Here is a 22,426-nt window from a genome sequence, read left to right as displayed (position 1 = left end):
TATGTTGTGTGTATGTGTTATGTAGATGTAATCATACTGCAAGCATAATTCAGAATTTTTTTGCTCTATTATTTGTTGAGGAGCACTATATATATATATATATGTATATATGTGTATATATATATACATGTATATACACACGTGTATATATGTGTGTATATATATGTGTGTATATGTATATATGTGTACATATATTTTTTTAAGATTTTATTTTTTTAAGGAATCTCTACACCCAACATGGGGCTCGAAACCACAGCCCCATGATCAAGAGTCACATGCTCTATGGGTGCCTTCATGGCTCAGTTGGTGCAGCCACCAACTCGCTTTCCAAACAGGTCATGATCTCCCGGTTCATCAGTTCGAGCCCCGCATCAGGCTCCATGCTGGCAGTGTGTAGCCTGCTTAGGATTCTCTCTGTCCCCCCACCCTCTCCCCCTACCCCACTTGTGCTCTCTTGCTCTCTCTCAAAATAAATAAATAAACTTAAAAAAAAAGTGCTCTACCGACAGAGCCAGCCAGGCACCCCTAGGAGCTTTACGTTGTTACATATACATCTAAGCTCCTCCTTTTAAACAGTTGTACAGGATTATATAATAGAAAACCATCACTACTTTGTAATCTATTCTAGAGTCTCTCCAGGATGGATATAGAGCAGTGAAATTGTTGGTTTTTAAGGTATACACATTTCTTGTTTGTTTGTTTGTTTGTTTTTAACAAATACTACTCAATTTCTCTCTAAAGGGACTATATTAGTTTCTTTAATGCACCAAGCAAGCATTTTCTTGAGTGACCTCGAATGAGCAAGGCATGTTTCTCTCTGGACCTCCAGTGACTCCATCTGCAGGAGGAGGGAGCTGGGTGGACTCCATGAGTGTATGAGATGGCATAATGATAGGTTGTGCAACCTCAGAGTGGGTCGGGAAGGACTGCCCTGAGGAGACAGCCGGAGGAGGAGGGCGCGGGCGGCAGCCAAGCTGGAGGCAGGCAATTTAGACTCACTTGGCCCTTATCGTGGCTCCTCCATTAGTGCAATGACAATTTATGTGGAGTTCTCATCCAAAAGCCCCCCCGGAAGGCCTGAATACCGTTTTTCTCTGGGAGAACTCCCCTCCCCTCCCCACATCCCAGTATCTCCCACAGGCAGAAATGGCAAGCAGGGTTAGCAAAATGTATAAATGGTAACACTGCCATTGAACAAATAAATACTTTTAACAAATACAGAGCAATATAATTGTGCCGGTCACAGATAATTACAGGATTTATAGATGATATTAATTCGTAATGCACTACAGATGGTGTGATCCAGGAATGGAACACACATTTACAAGTCTATGAAGAATGCTTTCCTTTTCAACCCTGTCGGGGTGATGCTCTGACTCAATGTATAAGCAACTTCCTGAAAGTGAGATGGACCAAATTCCCTCCCCCTTTCTCTTCCCTACCCAGGTTCAACTACTCTGAGGCTGGCAGTGAAAAGAGACATCTTGTTTAATGTTTCTAAATCGGATGACTGTGTTGATTACCCACACGTTGAACAAATCTGGATGTATTTTATGGTTTCCCAATGTATGCATTCTGGTTATTTTAGTAGAATAAGAGAAGGGGAAAAAGGTTCTTCCTCCTTTGGAGTAAAGACAAGGGAAGAGATGACAGGGATGAAATGGATTCTAAGATGTGGTAGAAAAGGGTTAGGGGCCACAGCAGATGTGGATTCTGAGCCACAGTCGAGGTGGGCTCCGGGGAAGAGACAAGATGGACTCTGGGACATGGTAGAGGTGAGTTGTCAGGTCAGGGACCAAGTGGGTTCTGGGACAAGGATGAGAGAGATATGTTCTGGGACAGGGATGAGGTGCATTCTGGAACATGGTGGAGGTGGGCTGTTAGGTCAGGGATGAGAAGTGGGTTCCTGACCAGGTCGAGGTGGATTCTGGGACATGGTAGATGTTGGTTCGGGACAAGGGTAAGGTGGATTCTGGGATGTGGTAACGGGAAGTTCTTAGGTCAGGGATCAGATGGGTTGTAGGACATGTGTGAGAGGGGTATTCTGGGACATGATTGAGGTGGGTTCTGGGACAAGTACAAAGTGGATGCTGGGACAGCCACCAGTAGATTCTGGGTCAGGACCCGTGGACTGTGGGCCAGCCATCCCACTCGCGAGTTCCCAGAACCTACCCATGCATAGTCCCCCTGGAGCCCCGAACATGTCCCATGGCCTTTGTTAGCTCATCCGTCTCCCACAGGCCCGAGCTCAAACATCACTTCCTCATGGAGTCCTCCGCGGGGAACCTCCCCGCCATCACGTTGCCCTTTTGCTTCACATGCTCATTCTCCCTGTACTTTCTCTTCTGCTACTCTGCGGGCCAGGTGATGGTGCATTTACACCTGTGATTCCTTGGGTACCCTTGACTCCTGGCCAGACTGTGACTTCTCATGGGCAGGCGCCGCGTGTGCCCCGCTCCCCACGGAGCACAGGGCCAGGCACAGAGAGGCTGCCCAACAGTCGCTTGCATCGAACGAAGGAGTTTTCCATGACACTAGGGATCCTGTGTGATTTACGGTTTCTTTCCAAGTGCCTGAGCGGCCTTCTAAGTGCGCGGCGAATCAACAAATAAAGGAAAGAAGGGTGTCGGGCGAGAGGAAGTGAGGGAGGAAAGAAGAGGGAGGGAAAGTGAAAGAGACTGGAAGGAGGAAGTGTAGGAGGGGAAGCCGGGGCAGGGACGGAGCCCGGGGGAGGGGGAACAGATTGGGGCCCAGAGGGAGAAACGCACAGCGAATGAATGAACGCCCGCCCGGCCGCGCGAACCACCCCCCGGCCCCGCGGGCCAGTGCGTCCTGCGCGCCCGGCCCCCGCAAAGCCGCGCGAGCAGCCCCGCGCGCTGCCAGCGCTCCCCGCGCCCGGGGGTCCGGGCTCCGCCCCGCCCCGCCCCCGCGTCGGCCCCGCCCCACCCGCGCCCGCGCCCCCTCCCCGCGCCGGCCCGGCCGCGCACGGCATTGTGGGAGTTGTGGTCCGCGCGGCCCCGCGGAGCGCAGCGCGGCGTCGGCACCGGCGGGGGCACCGGCTCGCCTCCGGCTCGGGCTCCCGCGGCGTGGGCCGGGCGGTGGCCCCGCGGCGCGGGCAGGGGGCGTCTGCGCGTCCGCGCCCTCGGGCGACGGCGTCGCCCCGGCCCCAGCGTCCGCCCCCGCCGCCCGCGCGCAGGTAAGCGGCGTCTCCGGGGGGCTGCGGGGAGGCGGGGGGGACGGCGCGGCGCCCACCGCCCTCCCCCCGGGGAGAGTGGGAGGAGGAGGGGGACGGGCGGCTGCAGGCCCGCGGTCCCCACGCCCGGCGGCGGCGCGGCGGCTGGGGATGCTAGCGGACGCCGGCGCCCTCCCGCGCCCCGCATCCCGGCCGGGCCGAGGGGCCCCGCCGCCCCGCGTTCGCTACGTGCTTAGCGCCGCCGCCGGGGCTGGCTGTGTTTGCGGCGTGCCGGGCATCACCCTCCTCGAAGCCCCTGCCCCGTAGCGGCGCCTTCCCCGGTGTTACCCGCGCCACCCCCCCCAACCCTCCTCCTCTTGACCCTCCTCCCCGGTCTCTTTCCCAGCCTGCTCTCCCCCCTCCCCCCAGCCCTGAGCGTCACCCACTTCCCAGATTTCCCGCGGTGACCCTCCTCCCCTGTCCCATGAGCTATCACCATAAGCCACTTTCCCTAATCTTTAGTTGATTGCCCACTTTTCCAGTCAATAGTCACCTTTCCGTGGCCCCATCCCCCTCCTCCCCTGACCTCCTGGTGGTCACCATCTGTGTTAACCCATCCGCTGCTCCCCCGTTTGCCCCCACTCTCCAGAGTGGGTGGATGCTGAGAAAGGTGGCCCGGAAAGTGAGGAGGAGAGGTCTCCGGTTGCCCATGGGGAAGGGCTGGTCCTGGGCAGCTCAGTGGGTCCTGGGTGGAGAGAGAGTGACCTGCATGGCACACATTGCTTGGGGTTGCTCTCCTCCTTGGGGGGCTTCTGGGGTGGCCTGGCCACACCCTGGGAGTGACCAGAAGCCCTTTAGCACAGGGCAGCCACTTAGGTTGTAAGGTAAACTGCGTTAGCCAGGTTAGAGCTGAGTCTGTCCCCCAGATGTTCATCATATCAGAAGTTATATTTCATTGGACTCGCTCACCAGCTGGTAATGAATTTGGACCCTGTTCCCCAGAGCTGACTGACCTTTAAGATCTGGAGTTCTTAAAGTGCAGGACTGCAGTACAGGTCCCCGTCCCTAACGAGGACAGACATGAAACAGATGTGTGAGGAAACTGAAAGTCACTGTGGTCACTGAGCTGGGAACTGGGGAGGGGGAATCCGTGCCCTTCCCACTGGAGCCTTGGGGGTTGTTCCTGCGTCCTGTTGAGTGTCAAACGTTTGAACCAGTGCTTAATACGCTGTCAGTCACCCTGCAAATGTAAGGTTGGGTTTTTTTGGGTTTTTTTGGTTTTTTTGTTTTTTTTTTTTTTGTTTTTTTTTTTTGTTTTGTTTTGTTTTTTTCAGTGTCACATTTCAGTGGTGAGCTTTTTAATCCATCTTTGGGCTCAGGGGCCTGCCAGCATAATTTGGGTAAAAGTAACTGGCAGCAGGTAAGACAAGTCCTAACTTCAGCTCTCAGTGCTGTCTATGAGGACAGAGTCCGAAGCTGGGTTCAGGGTATCTGGATCTTTTGCTGCCTTTTGTTTATAGCTCAGCCCAGGGAGCGCTCATGGCTGATGTTGTGTAGAATGACGCTGGAGAGGGTAAGCGGCCCGTATGTCCAGTGGAGAGATCCCCTCATCACCCGCCCTGTCTTCCAAGTCTTTGCTGTGCTTGGGTTAAGTGATTAGCAGGGCTGATGGGAACTGACACGTAACAGGTGTTTGTTAAATTATCACCGTCTCACTTCTCATTTAAGAAAAGCCTCTTCTCCTGAGAGACTCAGTTTAAAAGTTCCAATTAGAGGTTTAGCTCAGTGAAGGGGGAAATCCTTTTAGTAAAAGTGCTGGTTTATCACGCAGATGACAGTTTCCTGCTGAATTGCAGGAACCCCGGGGTTCTGTTTGGGAGACAGGCTTGCAAACAAAACAGAGGAAAACCATCCAGATTTTCTTTCCCTTTTCCTTGAGAGGAAACGTGCCAGTTATGGCTGGGACAGAAGCAGGGGCACGGAGGGGTCTGTTTTCATGCCGTGGGGCCCAGACCTGGGAAGAAATGGAGAACAGGTGCCAAAGAAAATTGAGCTGCTAGCCTCCCCACTCTTGTATTTTTCCTAGAAACATACAAATGGCCCCGAATATTTAGCATGTGTGTTTTCTGACATAGGAAACCTTATAGTCAAGTGATCCTTAATTTGACCTAGGCAGGGAATGTGCAAGTAGGCAGTTATATGAGCACCTGAGGTTTGTTCTTTTTCATTTTTAGTTTTGCAAGTCTGGGACCGAAAAAACAAAAACAAAACAGATGTGTGGCGGTGACAATGTCCAGAATTGGCCTTCAGGGTTGCTAGTCCTGAGATACCTTTCCCCAGTGCCCCACCTTTGCCTTGCTGGCTGATCAGCATGGGGGTGCCACATGTGTAAGCAGTCGTCAGCACATATTAAACGCCTGCCGTGACATCCTAAGTTCTTTCAGCTGTCATCATTCACCTCCCTCCAGGGGGATGAGCATGACCCGGTCTGAGTGATGAGGAAACTGAGCAGGAAGGCAAATGACCCGCCCAGGGTCCAGCCCACCCCCAGTTTGGGTTCTTGGCCTGTCTGCCAGCCTTGCAAGAATTTTCCAGCCAAATGTCATCCCCAGAGAAAGGGGAGGGCTTTTAGAGTTTTTAAGGAGTTGTTTTAGTTGCCTTCTATTCCCAAGAGAGAGAAGAGAGAAGGTAGAGCACAAAACGATTTTTCTGAATTTATTCGGCCCCTGGCGCCGAGGGAATGTATTAGGCCTGGAGGAGCTCACAGACCTGGCTGTTCTTGGATTAGAAAAAAAGCAGCCTGGACAGAGGGTTTCAGCTGGGAGACACGGCTGGGGTTTGATAGACACGGGCAACCTGACTGCTGGGCTCTGATCATACTCTTGGGCTATTAGGATGATCAGGGTGCTAGGCACCGGCCCTTAACCATTGGTGGGATATGTGGCAAAGAGACCCGAGAGGGCTTCTGTTTCCTTCTCCCCCATCCCTTCTCTCATAACCTGTGGGTGAGACCAGCGAGGAGCCTCCCAAGCAGGTAGAAACACCCTGTGTCTGCCATGGGGATGGCGTCCTCTTCCAGCTCGGTGTAAGCCCAGTCCGTGTCCAAAGGGCAAGAGAGATTTAGAAAGAATGCCCAAGTGCCATGAAAAGAGAAAGTAAAATGGGGATTTACGGCTCCTTTGCCATTTTTAAGGATTCTTTATTTATTTAAGTGATCTCTCCACCCATCGTGGGGCTTGAACTCCCTGACCACAACATCAAGAGTCGTGTGCTCCACCGACTGAGCCAGCCGGGCGCCCCCTCTTTTGCCATTTTAAAGATGCTTTGGAACCCAGGCCGCTCTGTAAAGGTACAGAGACCAAAGGAAAACAAGCATTTATGACATAGCTACTGTGAAAGAGCAGAGCAAAATGGATGGACCTGATGCTGAAGCCAGCGGTTGAGGTCCCTGTCCTGGCTGCGTGAACCTCTCTGGGCCTCAGCTTCCCCATCTGTAAAATGGAGCTAATCACACCCCCTAAGGATGACACAGAACAGGCCGGGCGTCTGTACTTCTCAGACAGTACTAGATAAAGATTAAGCGCCACCGGCCCTTTGGGCCCCGGGGGCTGTGATAAAGTGGGAGGGGACACACAAGATTGAGAAGTGTGCCCCCTGCCAGCGGGGACCTTACAGGATGCTCCGGGACTGTGCGCTTCAGAGGATTTGCCCAGGTATAAAAAAATTGACGCTGGTCTACTTTCCTTTTCCCATCTCAGGTTTGGACGTCCTAAAAAAATCCTTTCACGGTGACCGACCCCGCCTGCCAGGGTGACGTGAAGCGTCTCCTTCCAGCCTCCGTGCAGTGACTTTTGCCGGGAGTGGAGTGGCGAGCCCAGACGTCTGTCGATGCCGCCCTTGGCGGGCTCCGAGGAACAGTGGCCGCCATGCCTCCCCCCGCCCCAGCTGCCCCGTCCCCCGCGCGCTAAGCTGCATGGTGTGGGTGCCCCCGGGACCCCCGAGGACTGACTGCCTGACCTTGCTTCACACCCCCACCGACAACCCGGCCCCCCAAGATGTCTCTCGAGTGGCTGGTGGCCTGGAGCTGGTCGCTGGACGGCCTGCGAGACTGCATCGCCACGGGCATCCAGTCGGTGCGGGACTGCGACACCACCGCCGTGGTCACCGTGGCCTGCCTGCTGGTCCTGTTCGTGTGGTACTGTTACCACGTGGGCCGGGAGCAGCCCCGGCCCTACGTGTCCGTCAACTCCCTGATGCAGGGTGCGGACGCCAACGGGCTGCAGAACGGGTACGTGTACTGCCAGTCGCCCGAGTGCGTGCGCTGCGCCCACAACGAGGGCCTCAACCAGAAGCTCTACCACAATCTGCAGGAGTACGCCAAGCGGTACTCGTGGTCCGGCATGGGCCGCATCCACAAGGGCATCCGCGAGCAGGGCCGCTACCTCAACAGCCGGCCCTCCATCCAGAAGCCCGAGGTCTTCTTCCTGCCCGACCTCCCCACCACGCCATACTTCGCCCGGGATGCGCAGAAGCACGACGTGGAGCTGCTGGAACGGAACTTCCAGACCATCCTGTGCGAGTTTGAGACCCTCTACAAGGCTTTCTCAAACTGCAGCCTCCCGCAAGGATGGAAAATGAACAGCACCCCCAGCGGGGAGTGGGTCACCTTTTACTTGGTCAATCAGGGGGTTTGCGTTCCCAGGAACTGCAGGAAGTGCCCACGGACGTACCGCTTGCTCGGAAGCCTTCGGACCTGTATTGGGAACAATGTTTTTGGGAACGCGTGCATCTCCGTGCTGAGCCCCGGGACTGTGATAACGGAGCATTACGGACCCACCAACATACGCATCCGATGCCATTTAGGTATGTCGCAGGGACGGGGGTCTCCTGACTCACGGCGGCCCAGGCGGCGTGAGAAGCTCGGTAGCCAGAATTGTGCCTTTTCGCTTTCTTCACTGTCCCATCAAAGATTGATGAGTTGCATGTAAACGTGTCTCACAGCAGAGATTGAGCCGAGAAGGGGACTTGAGATCGGTATTACCCGACAGGTAATACAGAGAAAGCTCTGTCCGGGGGACGGAAGTGGTGATGGCAATGGTCTCTATCTGCGCTGTCCAAGTACAGAAGCCACTAGCAGCGGGTGACCGTTGAGGGCTGGAAATGTGGCCAGTGCAGGCGAGGAGCAGAATTTGTCACTTAATCTGAATTTAAATCGGCCCGCGTGGCTAGCGGCTACCGTATTGGACAGCGTATCTCTAGAGCCAAAGGCTGTTGTAACAGTCGCTGAGGTTCATGATGACATCCGGGAGGCCGCGAACGATGCCTTAGCGCCTCCCGAATGGAGGGCGAAGTCACGCTTGGTGTTAACACTGATTTTGTTCCGCTTCTGGGGAAATCGGTAACTTGCGTGGCGGTGGTTTCGAGAACAAGGTCAGAGTCCGCGTGGCCGTGTTTGCATCCCGGCCCCACCGGCAGCTAGCTGTGTTACTTCGGACAAGTCACTTCACCTCTCTGGGCCTCAGTTTCCTCATTTAGAAAAGAGGAGGGGAAAAGATCGTCCCCTACAGAGTTGCCTTGAGGGTCTGCTAAGAGGAGTCTTTAGTCATGTGGAGCGAGGACTCACCCTTTAGGGGGGTTTCACGACAACTCCTTGTTGTCACTTCCCCAGGATGCCCTGTTCCTGGTGAGTCTCTAATGGGATGGTTACCGGGGCGAAGGCGCCACCAGTTAGCATCCCAGACTGGGGGAGCGCGCCCAGAGCCTACGCAGGGTCCAGCTTCGGGAAGTCTGCGGCGCGGGCTGCCTTGGCTCCAGAATGGAGGAAGAGAGAGCACACGTGGGGGGTGGGGGTGGGGGGGCGACCTAGGCTGGAGCAGGGGGTTCATGAGTGTCCCGCAGAGGAAGCCCGGGGCTGCCCGGGGGCACCTGAGCCAGACACCTGGCCCTCCAGCCCTGCTTCCCCCAAAGCCCTCTGCTTCCCCTGCCCCTGTGTGGGGATCCCGAGGAAGAGGTGACTTGGACAGAGGGCTTTGCCGCTTCTAAAAACAGCTAGATTCGAACAGTTGACTCTTTGAATATTTCAAGAGCAAAGGGCAGGGCCGAGGCGCGCCAGAGGAGGTGTCCTGGCTCCGTGGGCAGCTGTGGGACTCTGGGCAAGTAACTGAGTCCCTCCGTGCCTCAGTCTCCTCCTCCGTAAAATGGGGAGGCGGCACTTACCTCCCCAGGATCGTTGACCGGGTTAAATAGTCTCTTCTGCGGCTGCAGAAGAGGCAGCTCTACCTTTTGTGACGAAACACGTGTTGGGCAGTGTAAGAAAGGCTGCCTAAGACGTGGGGCCTCAGGAAACCATGGGAAATGATCAGGTTTCGGAAGCACGCACACTTGGACTCTGCTCTGTGGGCCCCACCTGCCAAGTGATCTTGGCCGGGACCCCGGAACTCCGAGCCTCCGTTTTCAAGGAGAAAACGGAGGTAAAAATACCTGCCTGGGGGCTCTCTGGGGGGTTAGAAGTGGCACATGTGAGGTATTGGCAGGTGGAGGGCAGTCAGGTAAAGGGCACCCTGATCCAGGAGGTGAGGCGGTCACCTAAGCCATCTCAGTAAAGTCACTGTGCAACGCACCGGGGCACGCTGGGGTCAGAGCTCACGGGGCCACCAGGGTGGAGTGGAGGAGCCACCCCCCTTCCCCCACTCCCTCCGCACGTGGCTTGCTGTGGAGTCCACGGTCAGGCTGAGGTTAGACCGCTTGGGTGGGAGCAAACCGCGGAGGGCCCCCGTGCGGGGCTTCGGAATTGAGGCTGTGGGCCGTGGGGAGCGGTGCTGGCTTCTTGTTTGAAGGTTGGCTTTGTAGGTTTTTAAAGAGCTTCGGAGTGACACGTAGGGAGGGGCGTTTGTGGGTTGATACAGAATCCAGGCAGGTGCGTTGAGTAGCAAGGGCCGGGGGCCACAATGCCTCTCGTGCGTCCGCGCAGTAGATGCGCATGTGTAACCCATGCCCGCGCGGGCCCTCGTTAGGACCTGTCGTTCCCTCCTCAGCTCAGCTCGTTCTCGCCACCAGCAAAACTGGGCCGTGTCATGTTCCCTTGGACAGCCAGCAGCCTTGGAAGAGGTCCCGCTGGATTGTGGCTGCTCCCCCACGGCCAGGGCAGGCTCCGTGGTCGGGTTTGCTCAGCATTTCCTTCTTTCCACTGTCATGCCCACGTTCACATCCACCCCGGAAGGAAACAGAGGTGTGTTAGGCTCACGTGACCTTGTCGGTGACCAGAGAGGGAGTCCGGAGAACAGGGTCGGAAGCAGAGTGACGGGTACGTCCCTGGCAGTCACGCCTCTGCCAGCTTCCCTGGCTAAAGTGCAGGAAGCACCTGGAGTCCCTGAACCGAGCTCCTGACTCGCCAACCTTTGTCCCCTTTTCCTGCCTTCCGTCTGGGTCGGGTGAGGGGAGCTGTCCCCGCCGACAGTTGAAACCCCAGCCACTGCCCCGCCTTCGCCCAGTCTCTTCATTTGCCAAGGACGGCGTGGAGCCGCCTCCAGAGGTGGCGTCACTCCGTCTGGACCCCACGTAGAGCCCTGGGACGAGCTGTCACCGAGCGTGTCACAGCACATAGCACAGGGCTGGGACGTCCCGACCGCGTCACCGCAGACCTCCAGTAAACACCGTCTGATGCCAACTAGGCAGATTTACCGGGGAGGCTGCTGTCCTTGCATGTGGCCAACCCTCAGGAAAGGGCAGGTGAAAACGCACGAGGGTGTTCAGCCCATTCACACTAGTAAATAAGCAGTTAGACTCTCATCGCCTCCCGTGTGCACGCTGTTGGATCTCTCGGCCGGCCGGCTGGGTGGAACCAGCTGGTGTTCGCCTTGCCCACCTGTTCAGCATCCTCAAGTGGGGGCCGGTGGTGGACAGAGCCCTCTCTCTGCCCTTGACCTGCCTCACTGAGTGGCTGGGGACAAAGCAGCAAGCCCTGCGCCGGAGGACACGGGGCCTGTCTCTGTCCCCGAGAGCCACCTGAACACTCTGTCTTGGGAGTATCGATCGTTTCTGCCAACCGAGCTGGTTTGTGGGCAGGAGGCAGGAATGGTGGGCCGCTGGAAGGCGGGGCCAGAGTGAAGGGGAGAACCCGAAGAAAGTGAGCAGGGGGCTGGCAAGCCAGCAAGCCAGGCCATTTTTCTCTTGTACCGTGGTGACTGCTGATGAATCATTCGGTGGCCCAGAGGAAGGAGGGCTGCTTTCTGAAGGCCTGGGGTGGACTGTCTCTGCAGAGAGCGGCCAGTCCCCTCAGTGAGGGGCACCCGTGGAGAGACGTGGCTTGGAGGGCCCTCTCCATCTGGGCCCATCACAACCCTAACGCCCCCTCCCTAGCCATTAACAGTAGCAGGAGATGGGAGAGTGTGGTTCCGGAGTCCGTCACTCAATGAAGTGTCCCATCCATAGTCAAAACGGTAACTACAAGAAGGGTCCCTTTCATACCACAACTCCTGATGGGTGACTAGTATTTATGCCGCAGAGTCCAGTGTTACAAGAGCCCGTTCTTCGGAGCCAGGAGGATCTGGATTGAAATCCCAGGTCCCGCAAGGACTGCGTTGCAACTTCCGGCAGGTCACTGACCTTCTCTGAACCTCGGTGGCTCCATCTGGAAAATGGGTAGGGTGATGTCTGTAAGTGCTGACTTAGCCCGGACCTGCGCCCAGCTAGGCGTTACGTTCTTGGTCACGCGGCCCTGAAGGCAAGTGTGTTGACGTTCCCCTTCACAGAGGACGAGGCCCTGGCTCAGAGAGGTTCAGTGACTTGCCCGAAGTCCTACAGCACATAGGGGTCAGAGCCAGTCATCTGGCCTCAGGTCCCATGTCCTTGTCACTCCCCTGTGCAGCCTCTTTGTGTGACTTCCTACTCTACCTGTGTTTCCAGCCATGCATTCCTGGTTCAAGGAGTGAGTTAAAATGCTCCGTTAGAGAGAACTCTGTCTCATGCTTGTCCTGAAGACTAAATTGGAGGGGGTGCCAATTGGTTCTGGGCCACGGCTGTCCCGGTAGTCACCGAAGACAGACCGGAACACCACGATCCCACCCCCTCTGCCGGTTTCCTCCCAAATCATCCTTCTTGAGAGCCGTAGGGCCGGCGCCGCCTCTCGTGAATCGTAGATGGCTGTGGTGGTGCCTTCATTGACAGACGGCCGTGCACTGACAGGGGCCAAGTGTTTCCTGAGACCCTCGTATGTGAAAGTGCGTGCACGGCGACATTTCAGCCAGGCCCCCTTTCTGGGGTTACGCACCGAGCTGGGCGCCGGCCGCTTGCAGTTGGGCGCATATGGCCCCTTACGAAGGTGTGGGCCTCTTTCTTCTTGGAGCTCAGGCGTTTCCTTAGGGGCGACCTCCAGTTTCTCGGAGGGAGGCCGGAGGAACTGAGACTAAGAGCATGCTATCCTCAGGCCCCAAAATGCATTTAAAGCTCGGAACCCAAAGAGGAGGACACTGTGTCAGCTCTGCCAGAACAGCCCTGGAGACAGGGCTGTAGTAAACAGAGTTCTGGGACACGGCAGGCTGTGAACCTGGCCTCCCTCGATTAACGGGGGGTCCCACAGATGGGCTTCGGGGGTCTCACAAGTGCGGCGCAGAGCCTTGACCGAGAAGCCCATGACCCCAGACCCATTAAGCCAGTGGAGGAATGCGTGCCTCCAGGGAGTGACGCTCAGGGTACGCAGCCTGTATTTGCCCGGTCGAAGTACCCCCTCCCCCCACGCCCCCAAAGAGGGCCCCGAGGGGTGAGGCAGAAGGCCCGGTGCTTTGGAATGGAGAGCTCACCCCAGAACAGGCCACCCCCGATCCCACCCGCCTTCATTGTCTCTTCTCTCCTTTTGCCCCAAAGGTCTCAAAACTCCCAGTGGCTGCGAGCTGGTGGTGGGGGGAGAGCCCCAGTGCTGGGCGGAAGGACGCTGCCTCCTCTTTGATGATTCTTTCCTGCACACTGCATTCCACGAGGGTGAGTGCCCGCGGTGGTGGTGGGGGTGGTTTTAGTTAGAGGCGCGTGTTTTTAGCACGGTTTTAGGTTTCCAGAAGAACTGAGCAGAAAGCACACACCATCCCCACACACAGTGTCCCCTCTTGTTACCCTCTTGCATTAGTGTGGCACGTGTGTCCTAACTGATGAACCAATATTGACACGTTATTATCTTTTTTAATGGATATTTATTTTTGACAGAGAGAGAGAGAGACAAAGCATGAGCGGGGGAGGGGCAGAGAGAGAGGGAGACACAGAATCCAAAGCAGGCTCCAGGCTCTGAGCTGTCAGCACAGAGCCTGATGCGGGTTTTGAACTCACAGACCGCGAGATCATGACCTGAGCCGAAGTCGGATGCTCAGCCAACTGAGCCACCCAGGCGCCCCAACACATTGTTATTAAACAGACTCTCCAGTCTCCGTTAGGGTTCGCTCTTCCTGTCACACGTCCTGTGGGTTCTGCCAGATGTATGGTGACATGTATCCACCGTGACAGGATCCCACAGAATAGCCTCGCTGCCCTAAAAGTCCTCTGTGCTCCACCTACCTCGTACTCACCCCTACCTCCCTGTGCCCGCTTCCCTTTATACGCTCTGCCCAGAGCCTTATGGAGCCGTGCTAGAGTCCTTGTTGAGAAAGGAGGTGATCTTCCCGCCTATGCCAAGGGACAGGATGGGTCCCTGCCCGCAAGCTCACTGTGTGCGGTCCCGCGCTGCGCGGCTCCTGGCTCCGGGACGGTTCAGACCTCTCCTCTCTCGCGCCCTCCCCTCCCCAGGTTCGGCAGAGGATGGCCCGCGGGTGGTTTTCATGGTGGATTTGTGGCACCCCAACGTGGCAGCGGCCGAACGGCAGGCTCTGGATTTCATCTTTGCTCCAGGACGATGAGAACAGTCCCCGTGCTGGAGTCGGCGAGAGCGGCCGCGGGTCAGCCTGGGCAGGCTGGGGTCCGGTCCAGCCCCCAACCCGTGCTGGGATTCCATGCTCAGAAGCCTGCCTCGACGGAAAGTCCTTACTTGGGATTTTGAGATCACGTTGGGTCCCTCTTTCCTTTGATTATTGTAAATGGGAAATTTTTGGCTTGTATTTCCTTAGATTTGTTTTTTTTTTTTTTTTTTTTTCCTTCCAGTCATTTGCTCCCGCGACTCCTTCCTGCCTAATAGCGCATTACTTTGCTCCGGGGCCGGAGGCTCAGTGCCCCTGTCCTTGCCGTATCGCTGCTCGGTTTTCCCAGTGCTCTGAAACAGCGTAAGCAAACGGTTATGTGTCTGAATGTAATAACGTGAAACTTCTTGTGGTCATCTTAAGAGAAAAACAAAAACAAAACTCGACCAAAAAACTGCACACCAGAGCGCTAGAGACCTTGGCCTCTGTTGCTGTCACGGCCACACAGGGGATCCTTCGGCCACGCTGGGCCGGCGGCCAGGAGAGCGTGCCGCCCCCACGCCCGGCCGGCTTCCCGGGCAGGGTGGACCCGGTCAGGGGCGGCGCGTGGCGGCCGGGCCCCAGCGGGACCCTGTCGCTGTCGCTCACCTCACTCCGAACCCTGTCAGGCCCCTGACGGCAGGGAGCGTCCGGCTGGTGGGACTGGCGGCTTTTCCGTAAACACGGCTTCCCCGCAGAGCTGGGGCTAGTGTCCCCGGCAGCCAAGTCGGGGCTCCCACGGATCAGCTGCGGATCGTGCGATCCACTTACCTCACTGCCTACCGAAGCCCTACTGCCAAACCGGGCCTGGAAAATTCCCCGTGCAGCTGTTTCGAGTCCACGGTGACGAACGTCAAGACCGCCAGGTTGGCTGGTAGGAGCCGGGGGGTGTGCGGTGAGACCTCGCTCGTCCAAGTGACATTCCAGGAACCACCTTCCTCTGGCAAAACTGGAATCGTAGATCCGACCAAAAAGTGTCCGTTCTGCTTTGGAGTTCTGTTGCCTATGAGTGTTTCCATTTATCCGTCTGTACATAAATGTTCAAGCGCCGGACGCCGAGACGGTGGAGGCATCGGCCCCGTGTCCCTGTCACCGCACGGGTGCATGCCGAGCGACAGCGACCCAGGCCAGTGTGTGTGAGAGAGAGAGGCCACCGGGAAGACCCACGAACCCGAAAGACCCACAGTCACGGTGCTGGCCTCTTGGTCGCCTGTGAAGGACATGGCCAGTTTGAGGCACCGATTCTAGAAACGTCCTCCTGTTAGCCGACGTGTGCAAGAGTAGCCTGCGGCCATACTCGAGACGCCTTTTTTGAATAGTGCGTTACGAGCAGTGTCCGATTTATAAAGCCGTGGGGCCGTGTGGAACATGCAGTTTGTCCCGCGGACAGGGCCGGGGCCGTGCCTGAACGGAAACCGGCAGCGCCTGCGAGGAACAGCCGTCAGGAGGAACCGTGATCCAAAACGCAGTAGGCCGTTACTGGCACGCGAGCGAAGAAAACCTGTCTCTATTTGGGTAAACTTTCTATACAGACGTTTTTCAGCGATCAGAACGCGGGACAGGGCAGACGTTTCGAACACACCTGAAGTCTTTTTACTCATTAAGTATCTTGTTCCGGAATCACCGAGGTGCATGATTTCTATACATACTGACTGCTGTACGTTTACAAAGCCAACAGCCCACGCAGGTACCCGGCTACCTGAACTCATGTCACATGGTTGGGGAACAGGAGATAAATAAAGGATCTTGCCGAAAACCAGAGTGAAGTGGTCAAGTCTGTTGTGGTGGGGCTGGGGGGAGGGGGGGCAGGTGAGGAAGAAGGGTTTGTAAGGAAGAGGCAGATACACGGGAGGAAGCAGGCCCCTCAGTAGCTACATCTTGATTTTTTTTTTCCTTTTAAAGAGGGGTGGGTGACGCGGGTGGCCTGGAGCCCCAAGAACAGCCCAGCTGCCTGGTGTCTTCCCAGCGCCGCAGTCCTGGCTGGGCTCCCTCAGCAGGCGGGAGGGAGGAGCACCACTCGCCCCGGGGCCAAGACATCTCTCACTCTCCTGAAGTGTGCATTGCCAACTAGGCAATTGCTAAAGTAATTTACACGCTACAGCTAAGGATGCTCAAGGTGAGAAGAGGGAGCCCGTGTGCCCACCCGGCTTCAGATGAGAAGCCTGCATCGGCTTCAAGGCCAGACTGCACTAGGTCACGTACCGGGTCTCCCAGGCACCTGCTCATTATCCCCCAAAGTCACCCGGCTTGTCTGGGTTCTGGGTACAGTGACCACACTTGTAACATCGAATGCCCTACAGCATATGGTCTGGGAGGGGAAGGGGGATCCTAATCTGCCGGTCCTTGACTTTGCGTGATGCGTGATGCGTGATACAGTCACCGGCTTTTGAGAAACACTGATGCCCCGCCCCCACCCCAAAGCCACTCATTTCTTTGTTCAAGGGGTGGGGCCCAGGTCTCAGTGTTTGTTTTAACTCACTTCCTGCCCTGATTCTAACATGTAGCTGGGGCCGAGGGTCCCACTCAAGAATGGCAAGGCCTTTGAAACCAGCCAGCTCTAGGTGAAAGTCTGGACTGTGCCCCTGTGCAACGCTGGGCAGGCTACTTAACCTGGGTCTCTAACAGATGGCCCCTATTTATTTTTATTTTTTATTTAAAATTTTTTTTTTTATTTTGAGAGAGCAGGCAGGGCAGGGGCAGAGAGAGAATCCCAAGCAGGTTCCTGTCACCGCAGAGCCCGATGCAGGATTTGAACTCACGAACTGTGAGATCATGACCTGAACCGAAATCGAGAGTCAGATGCTTAACCAACTGAGCCACCCAGGCGCCCCAGATGGCCGCTGTTTGTTTTTTTTTAATGTTTGTTTATTTTTGAGAGAGAGAGTGTGAGCAGGAAAGGGGCAGAGAGAGAGGGAGACACAGAATCCAAAGCAGGTTCCAGGCTCTGAGCTGTCAGCACAGAGCCTGACCTGAACTCCCGGACCGCGAGATCATGACCTGAGTGGAAATCGAGAGTCAGACACTTAACCAACTGAGCCACCCAGGCGCCCCAGATGGCTGCTATTTTTAAGACTCTTCCAGCAGTACCTTGTTGAGCCTCTTGTAAGATGTAACACCCCCATTCTCAGCTCTTGGGTTTCTAGGATCTGACCAGCCCCAGCTGTAGGACTGGGCTCACCATCCACACCCAGCCAGTCAGAGCCTTCCAAACCCCTGGCACTCAGGCGCTGGGTGAGTTGCGGTTGCTGTCCTTTGCCACCAGGAAGTCCTGATCCATTCTGTGAGGTTCACCTATAAAACGGGCCTGATGCCTACTTTCATAGGCATAAAGTGAGGTTCGAATAAGATAATACTGTCAAGTTCTGGGTGGATGGGAAGGGCTCCGTTCGCATTTTTTAAATGGAAATATGAGAAGCGAAAGCTGAGCACAAAATGCTGTTTGTGAGGACCATCGGGCGCTGCTGCTCGCAACCTCCCCCTACGATTTACCTCCCAGCTAAATCTTGCAAACCAGATGTAAACACAGGGAACGGGACAGAATAAGGCCATATATTTTCGAGCTGCTGACAGATGGCAGTGAAAATACTCAAGCAGATTGGAGCATTACGTGGCAGGAGGCGACACACACAGAAGCTGATTTACTTTCTGCCTCCTTCCCAGGCACCCGCCTTGGTCCTGACTTCTGATCGCCTCCCCATCCCCCTGTCCCCCCGCTTCTGATGCGTTAGCCACCCCGGATCCGAGGGGAGAGTCCGTTTCTTCCTTGGGCACAGAGAGCACCGTGCACTCTTAAGAGATTCCTTTGCAGGTGTTATCATCCCACGAGTACTGGGGGCCAACACTAGGGTAAAGTGGAGACAGTTGTGTGCATTTAACACAGAAGATGTGGGCTCAGAGCAGCAGTTGCCGGGAACAAGGTCACGTGGCCAGCTGGAAGAGGAGCGGGAATTAGAAGAAAGGTACCAAACGCACGGTCTGGCAGCATTTGGAACCCCACCCGTATCTTCAGCTCTCATCTTCATCGCTGGCACGGGGTCCCCCCTGGAGATGCCATTTGCCCTCTTGGGACACTCACCGAACCCCCCACTTTCTGAGGGTCCCCACAATATGCCACCCCTTTACATAATTACCCTTTCCTCTCCGTTCCCAAGAAGAAGACACTGAGGTTCCGGGAAATAAAGTAACTTGGCCCCGTTTCCACAGCAGTAAAGTTAAAGGGGGTGTGATCTGAGCTCCGGCCCTGTCACCAAAGCCCGCGTCCCTCCACTGCGGCAGGAACCCCTTTGGGCTGGTTGGAGCAAAGGACATACGCAGTGCCTTGTCACCAGTGCGTGGGAGGTGGGGGCCGGCTTGTCTCCTCCTCCCTCCGGCCACGGGGCCTTGTGGGGTCTAGTGTTCAGGTCCCCCGGCCCTCCCCTGGGAGTGCGGGGCCCAGCTGAGCGGGAAAGCAGGGCCGAGAACACCACCGGCTCTCTGCTCGGACCCGAGGGCACACGGGCAGCCAGCTTCTTGGCTCTAACAGGATCCAGAAGCTCCGTGCATTTCATTCCCAGGAGAAAGCTGATTTCAGGTTCTGACACTTAAAGTAAACAGAGGGGAAATGTTCTTTTTTTTTTTCGTTAGCCTTGAAGCCCTCGGAACCTTCCCCTTCAGCTTCCCAGATTCAACAAACGCACTGAAAAAAGATCCAGAGTCTCTTTTTTTCCTCCTCGGCCTCGTAGTCAAGTGTCGGCTCCCCAGTGTCCTCGCAGGGGCCCCAGGGGACTTGCCCCTCCCGTTGTCCTGCTTCTCATCCATTCAGGAGCCGATGGACCCACTCCCCTTTGCCCCAGGATGTTTGCATGGGGGCAATGCTGGCAGGGCGGCGGGGCGCGTTAGTCTCCCGTGGTTGCTGTGACCAGCTGCCACCAAAACAACAGAACTGCATTCTCACGCACTTCTGGGGGCCCACGTCCGCAATCCGTTTCACTGGGCGCGAATCAGTGCGTCACCAGAGTGGCCCCCCCTTCCGGAGGCTCTAGGGCACAAGCCGTCCCTCACCTCTCCGGGCATCCAGCGGCCCCCGGCGTTCCTTGACTTGTGACCGTGGCGCTCCAGTCTCTGCCTCCACGTCTCCCCCTCTCGGTGTGGATCGTCCTCCTCTGCCTGTCAGATGAGGACACTTGTGGTAGCACTGAGATAATCCAGAACGTTCTCTGCATCTCCAGATTCTTAATCATGCCAGCAGAGCAGTTATCGTACGAGGTAACACAGGTGCCAGGGATGAGCACACGGTACCTTTGGGGGCCACCATTCGCACAGCACAGCACAGAGCACGTCACACCCCCTTGCTGCGGGGTGTGCGGTGTCAGAGGGGGTGCGAAGGGCTTGTTAGCCGCCGAAAAGACCGCCATGGGGTTGGCACTCGAGAGACCCCGGAGCCAGTCACTGCAGCCAGGCCTCCCGTGCTACCACTGTCAAGGTGACGAGAGCCAGTGATCCTAGATGCTTCCCTCCAGCAAGGAGCCAGTTTGATGAGGCTCAGGGGCCCCCCTAGGGACTGGAGGTCCTTTCCCAGCAGGAATCTGGTTGTCCCTATTAATCACTCCAGGGGAACTTGATCCTTAAGGTTCACGAGCTGTAAATGCTGGGCAGCAGGTGCAGACTGACCCCAAACAGACCCTTTCACTCCCTGCTCATCCTGTGTTCCCCGCTCGCATAAAGCTGTCATCCAGGATGACCGGGGCATTCAGGTGTCACCTGTAAACCAAGGCAGGACAGGATCTGTCCTGCAGATGCCACCAGGGAGCACCTCCCTGGGGGCACGGGGCCCGCTCCAACAGAAGGGCCCCTGCTCTGGGGAGCCTCGAGTCTAGAGGCTAATTTTGAGGGTAGGGGCCCTCCGGGCTGTCATTAAGTGATGTCCTCATAGCCACCGGAAGCTCTGCAGTATCACACAGGAAGACGAGGGGTTAAGCGTTCCTCTTCTAGCAGCCTTGGGGCCACAGTCATGATCAAGGCTGCTGCTGAGGTCCCTGAGCCAGGCTCCACTGCAGAAAGTAAACGGGACCACAGAAGCAAAGGGAAGGGGTGTACAACGTGTATGGACTTCACCTTTTCTGGATTAATCCCGGGTGGATGAGACTCGGTGGCGGGGGGCGGGGGGGGGGGGGTGGTCCTTTTCCATACACAATGGGTACGTATTGGACAGTCCCATCTTGGTGGAGAGTGGAAGAAGGTTCTCAGCACAAATTACTTTATAAAGCTGTCTTCTTCGGTCTGGTGCTGGGGGTGGGGGTGCCGGGGGGCACTGGCTGAGGGCAAGTTGGAGCCAGAGGACCGTGTGCCAAAGCAGCTGCAGCTGGGAGCCCAGAGGGCTGGGCCAGGGTGATGGTGAGCCGTTCAAGGCGTCAGCAGTGGGAGGCCACCCTCCAGACTGACCCCACCTCCTGGACAAGAAAAAAGGTGAGGGGGCTGGCCCTCACCCCCTCTTCTTGCTGCCTCCTGCCAACTCCCCCTTCTCAGCTCCAAGGCACGCATTCTAGGACCAAGAAATGATCATCCAGGGACCTTCCCAGCTTCCTCCATCGTGCTACCCATGCTCCAGCTGCAGCTGATGGGTTTCCTCAAACTGCAGGGGAAAGCCTCACTGGTGCCCACACACCTCCATCACAGGCCTCCCAGAAAAGTGGGACAGGTGGGGCCAGGAAGTCTGGGGGCCTGGGGCCATTTGGGTGGACATTCACTTTCAGAAGAGGGTAGCCTGCATGGGGGCACCTGGGTGGCTGGAGTAAGAAGAGGGGCCAGGGCAGGGCCCAGACGACAGGAAGCGGGGACCCGGCTATCAGTGTCAGGCTCTGGGAGCCGTAGGGAGAAAGCTGAGGGAGTGATCACAGTATGTTCCTCAGTTTTCCAGCCCGGCTCTCCAAGGTGGGAAAGGGGGTACCCGGCGTCTGAGAAACTGCAGCTTTGTCTAGCATCAGGCTAAAAAGCAGTGCCGAAGCAGTACGGAAGCTAGTTTGGTGGATGGGATATTGGCATAAAAGTTGTCTTAATCATCTACCACCATGTAACAAATGACCCCCAAACGGTGGCTCGGGACCACATACGTTTATTAGGTCACATGCTTTCGGAAGGCTGGGAATCCGGAAGCAGCTTAGCTTGCTGGTTCTGGTTCAATTTCTCCAGAGGCTGCACTCATCTGAAGGCTTGACCGGGGCTGAAGCAAGACGGCTCCCTCACACGGCCGTGGGCAGGAGACCCTCACCACGAGGGCTCCTCCATGGGCTGCTTGAACGTCAGCTTGCCCCAAATGAGGTGACCCGTGAGACGGAAGCTGCCGTGCGTTGTGTAACCTGCTCCCAGAAGTCATACTGTCGTTGTTACAATGTTCATTAGAAACGAATCACTAAGTACAGCCCACGCTCAGGGGAGGAGGAGCAGATCCCTCATTTGTAGCAAAGCATCTGTGGATGTGTTTTGAAATGACCATTGCATGTGGCTATCCATGTAACTGTTAAGACTTAATTTGGGGGGGAAGGTCTAAAGGGGGAGCATCTGGCTGCTGCCTCGAGCGTGGATTCTCAGAAACAGAGACATTTTGTATTAAGAGTGTTTTTTTTTTGAGGCTCAATGGCTGCCCTGAGAATGTAGAAGGAGAGAGAGGTTCCTGAAAGCAAACCCAGCAAGATTCAGGTCTGCAGATGGCGTGACATCTAGGAAAGCCAAGCAACTTGCTCGTGAAACAGATCCGGTCTGGAAGAGTCCTTGAACTCGGGCAGTTAGCTGAGCTGTGAGGAGGCAGATGACCATGGGTTCCGGGCTCCAAATTCTGTCCCCGTTTCAATACGTGACAGGTTGTGATGCCCCTGAGCTCAGAGCTGGGGCCCTCGGAATTCTGGTGTCCCAGCGAGCAGGAGGCAAAGCACGGCTACTTGAAAACACCCCACAGCAGGAAAGGACTGTGTGGTGTGTCTGTCAGTCATGGGAAGGTTCCTTGGCAGGCTGGCACAGAGGCTCATAGTGAATGTCTTCTTGGAAAATTTAGCGGAGCAGTAGGACAGTACATGTCTGCCCTAGCTTGGGGAATGGTCCTCCATCTGGGAACAGGACCCTTGTAGGCCGGCCAGTGGCAGCAGGGACTCCAGGGAGAGGCGGAAGGAAGGGTGGCTGGGCCTGGTGTGCGGGGCCAGCCACGCTGACGCTGACACAGCAGCTGCGGCCGGTCACCCTCACGGACAGACCATTCTGAAGTGCGCCTGCACTCACCTGCCTGCGTCGGTTCAGGCATGGCAAACCGCGTCCGTGCCAAATGGGTGCATGTGCGTGCACACACACACACACACACACACACACACACACA

The 22,426-nt window shown here is 56.3% G+C and overlaps 1 protein-coding gene across 1 annotated transcript; it reads left to right on the top strand.

The window, feature by feature from the left end:
• Nucleotides 1-2,996: 2,996 nt before the first annotated feature.
• Nucleotides 2,997-14,255, top strand: ASPHD2 (aspartate beta-hydroxylase domain containing 2). Its single transcript, XM_019426495.2, is given in 5 exon segments — nucleotides 2,997-3,196; nucleotides 6,931-7,217; nucleotides 7,219-8,035; nucleotides 13,034-13,147; nucleotides 13,940-14,255. Coding segments are annotated over 4 exon segments (1,113 nt in total). The 5' UTR covers nucleotides 2,997-3,196; nucleotides 6,931-7,145; the 3' UTR covers nucleotides 14,050-14,255.
• Nucleotides 14,256-22,426: the final 8,171 nt, after the last annotated feature.

The sequence above is a fragment of the Panthera pardus genome, unplaced genomic scaffold, assembly GCF_024362965.1.
Source record: "Panthera pardus isolate Hobbes unplaced genomic scaffold, ASM2436296v1 HiC_scaffold_15, whole genome shotgun sequence".
Taxonomy (NCBI): Eukaryota; Metazoa; Chordata; class Mammalia; order Carnivora; family Felidae; genus Panthera; species Panthera pardus.
Note: the sequence above shows the minus strand (reverse complement) of the source record. Positions and strands in the feature narration are given on the sequence as shown.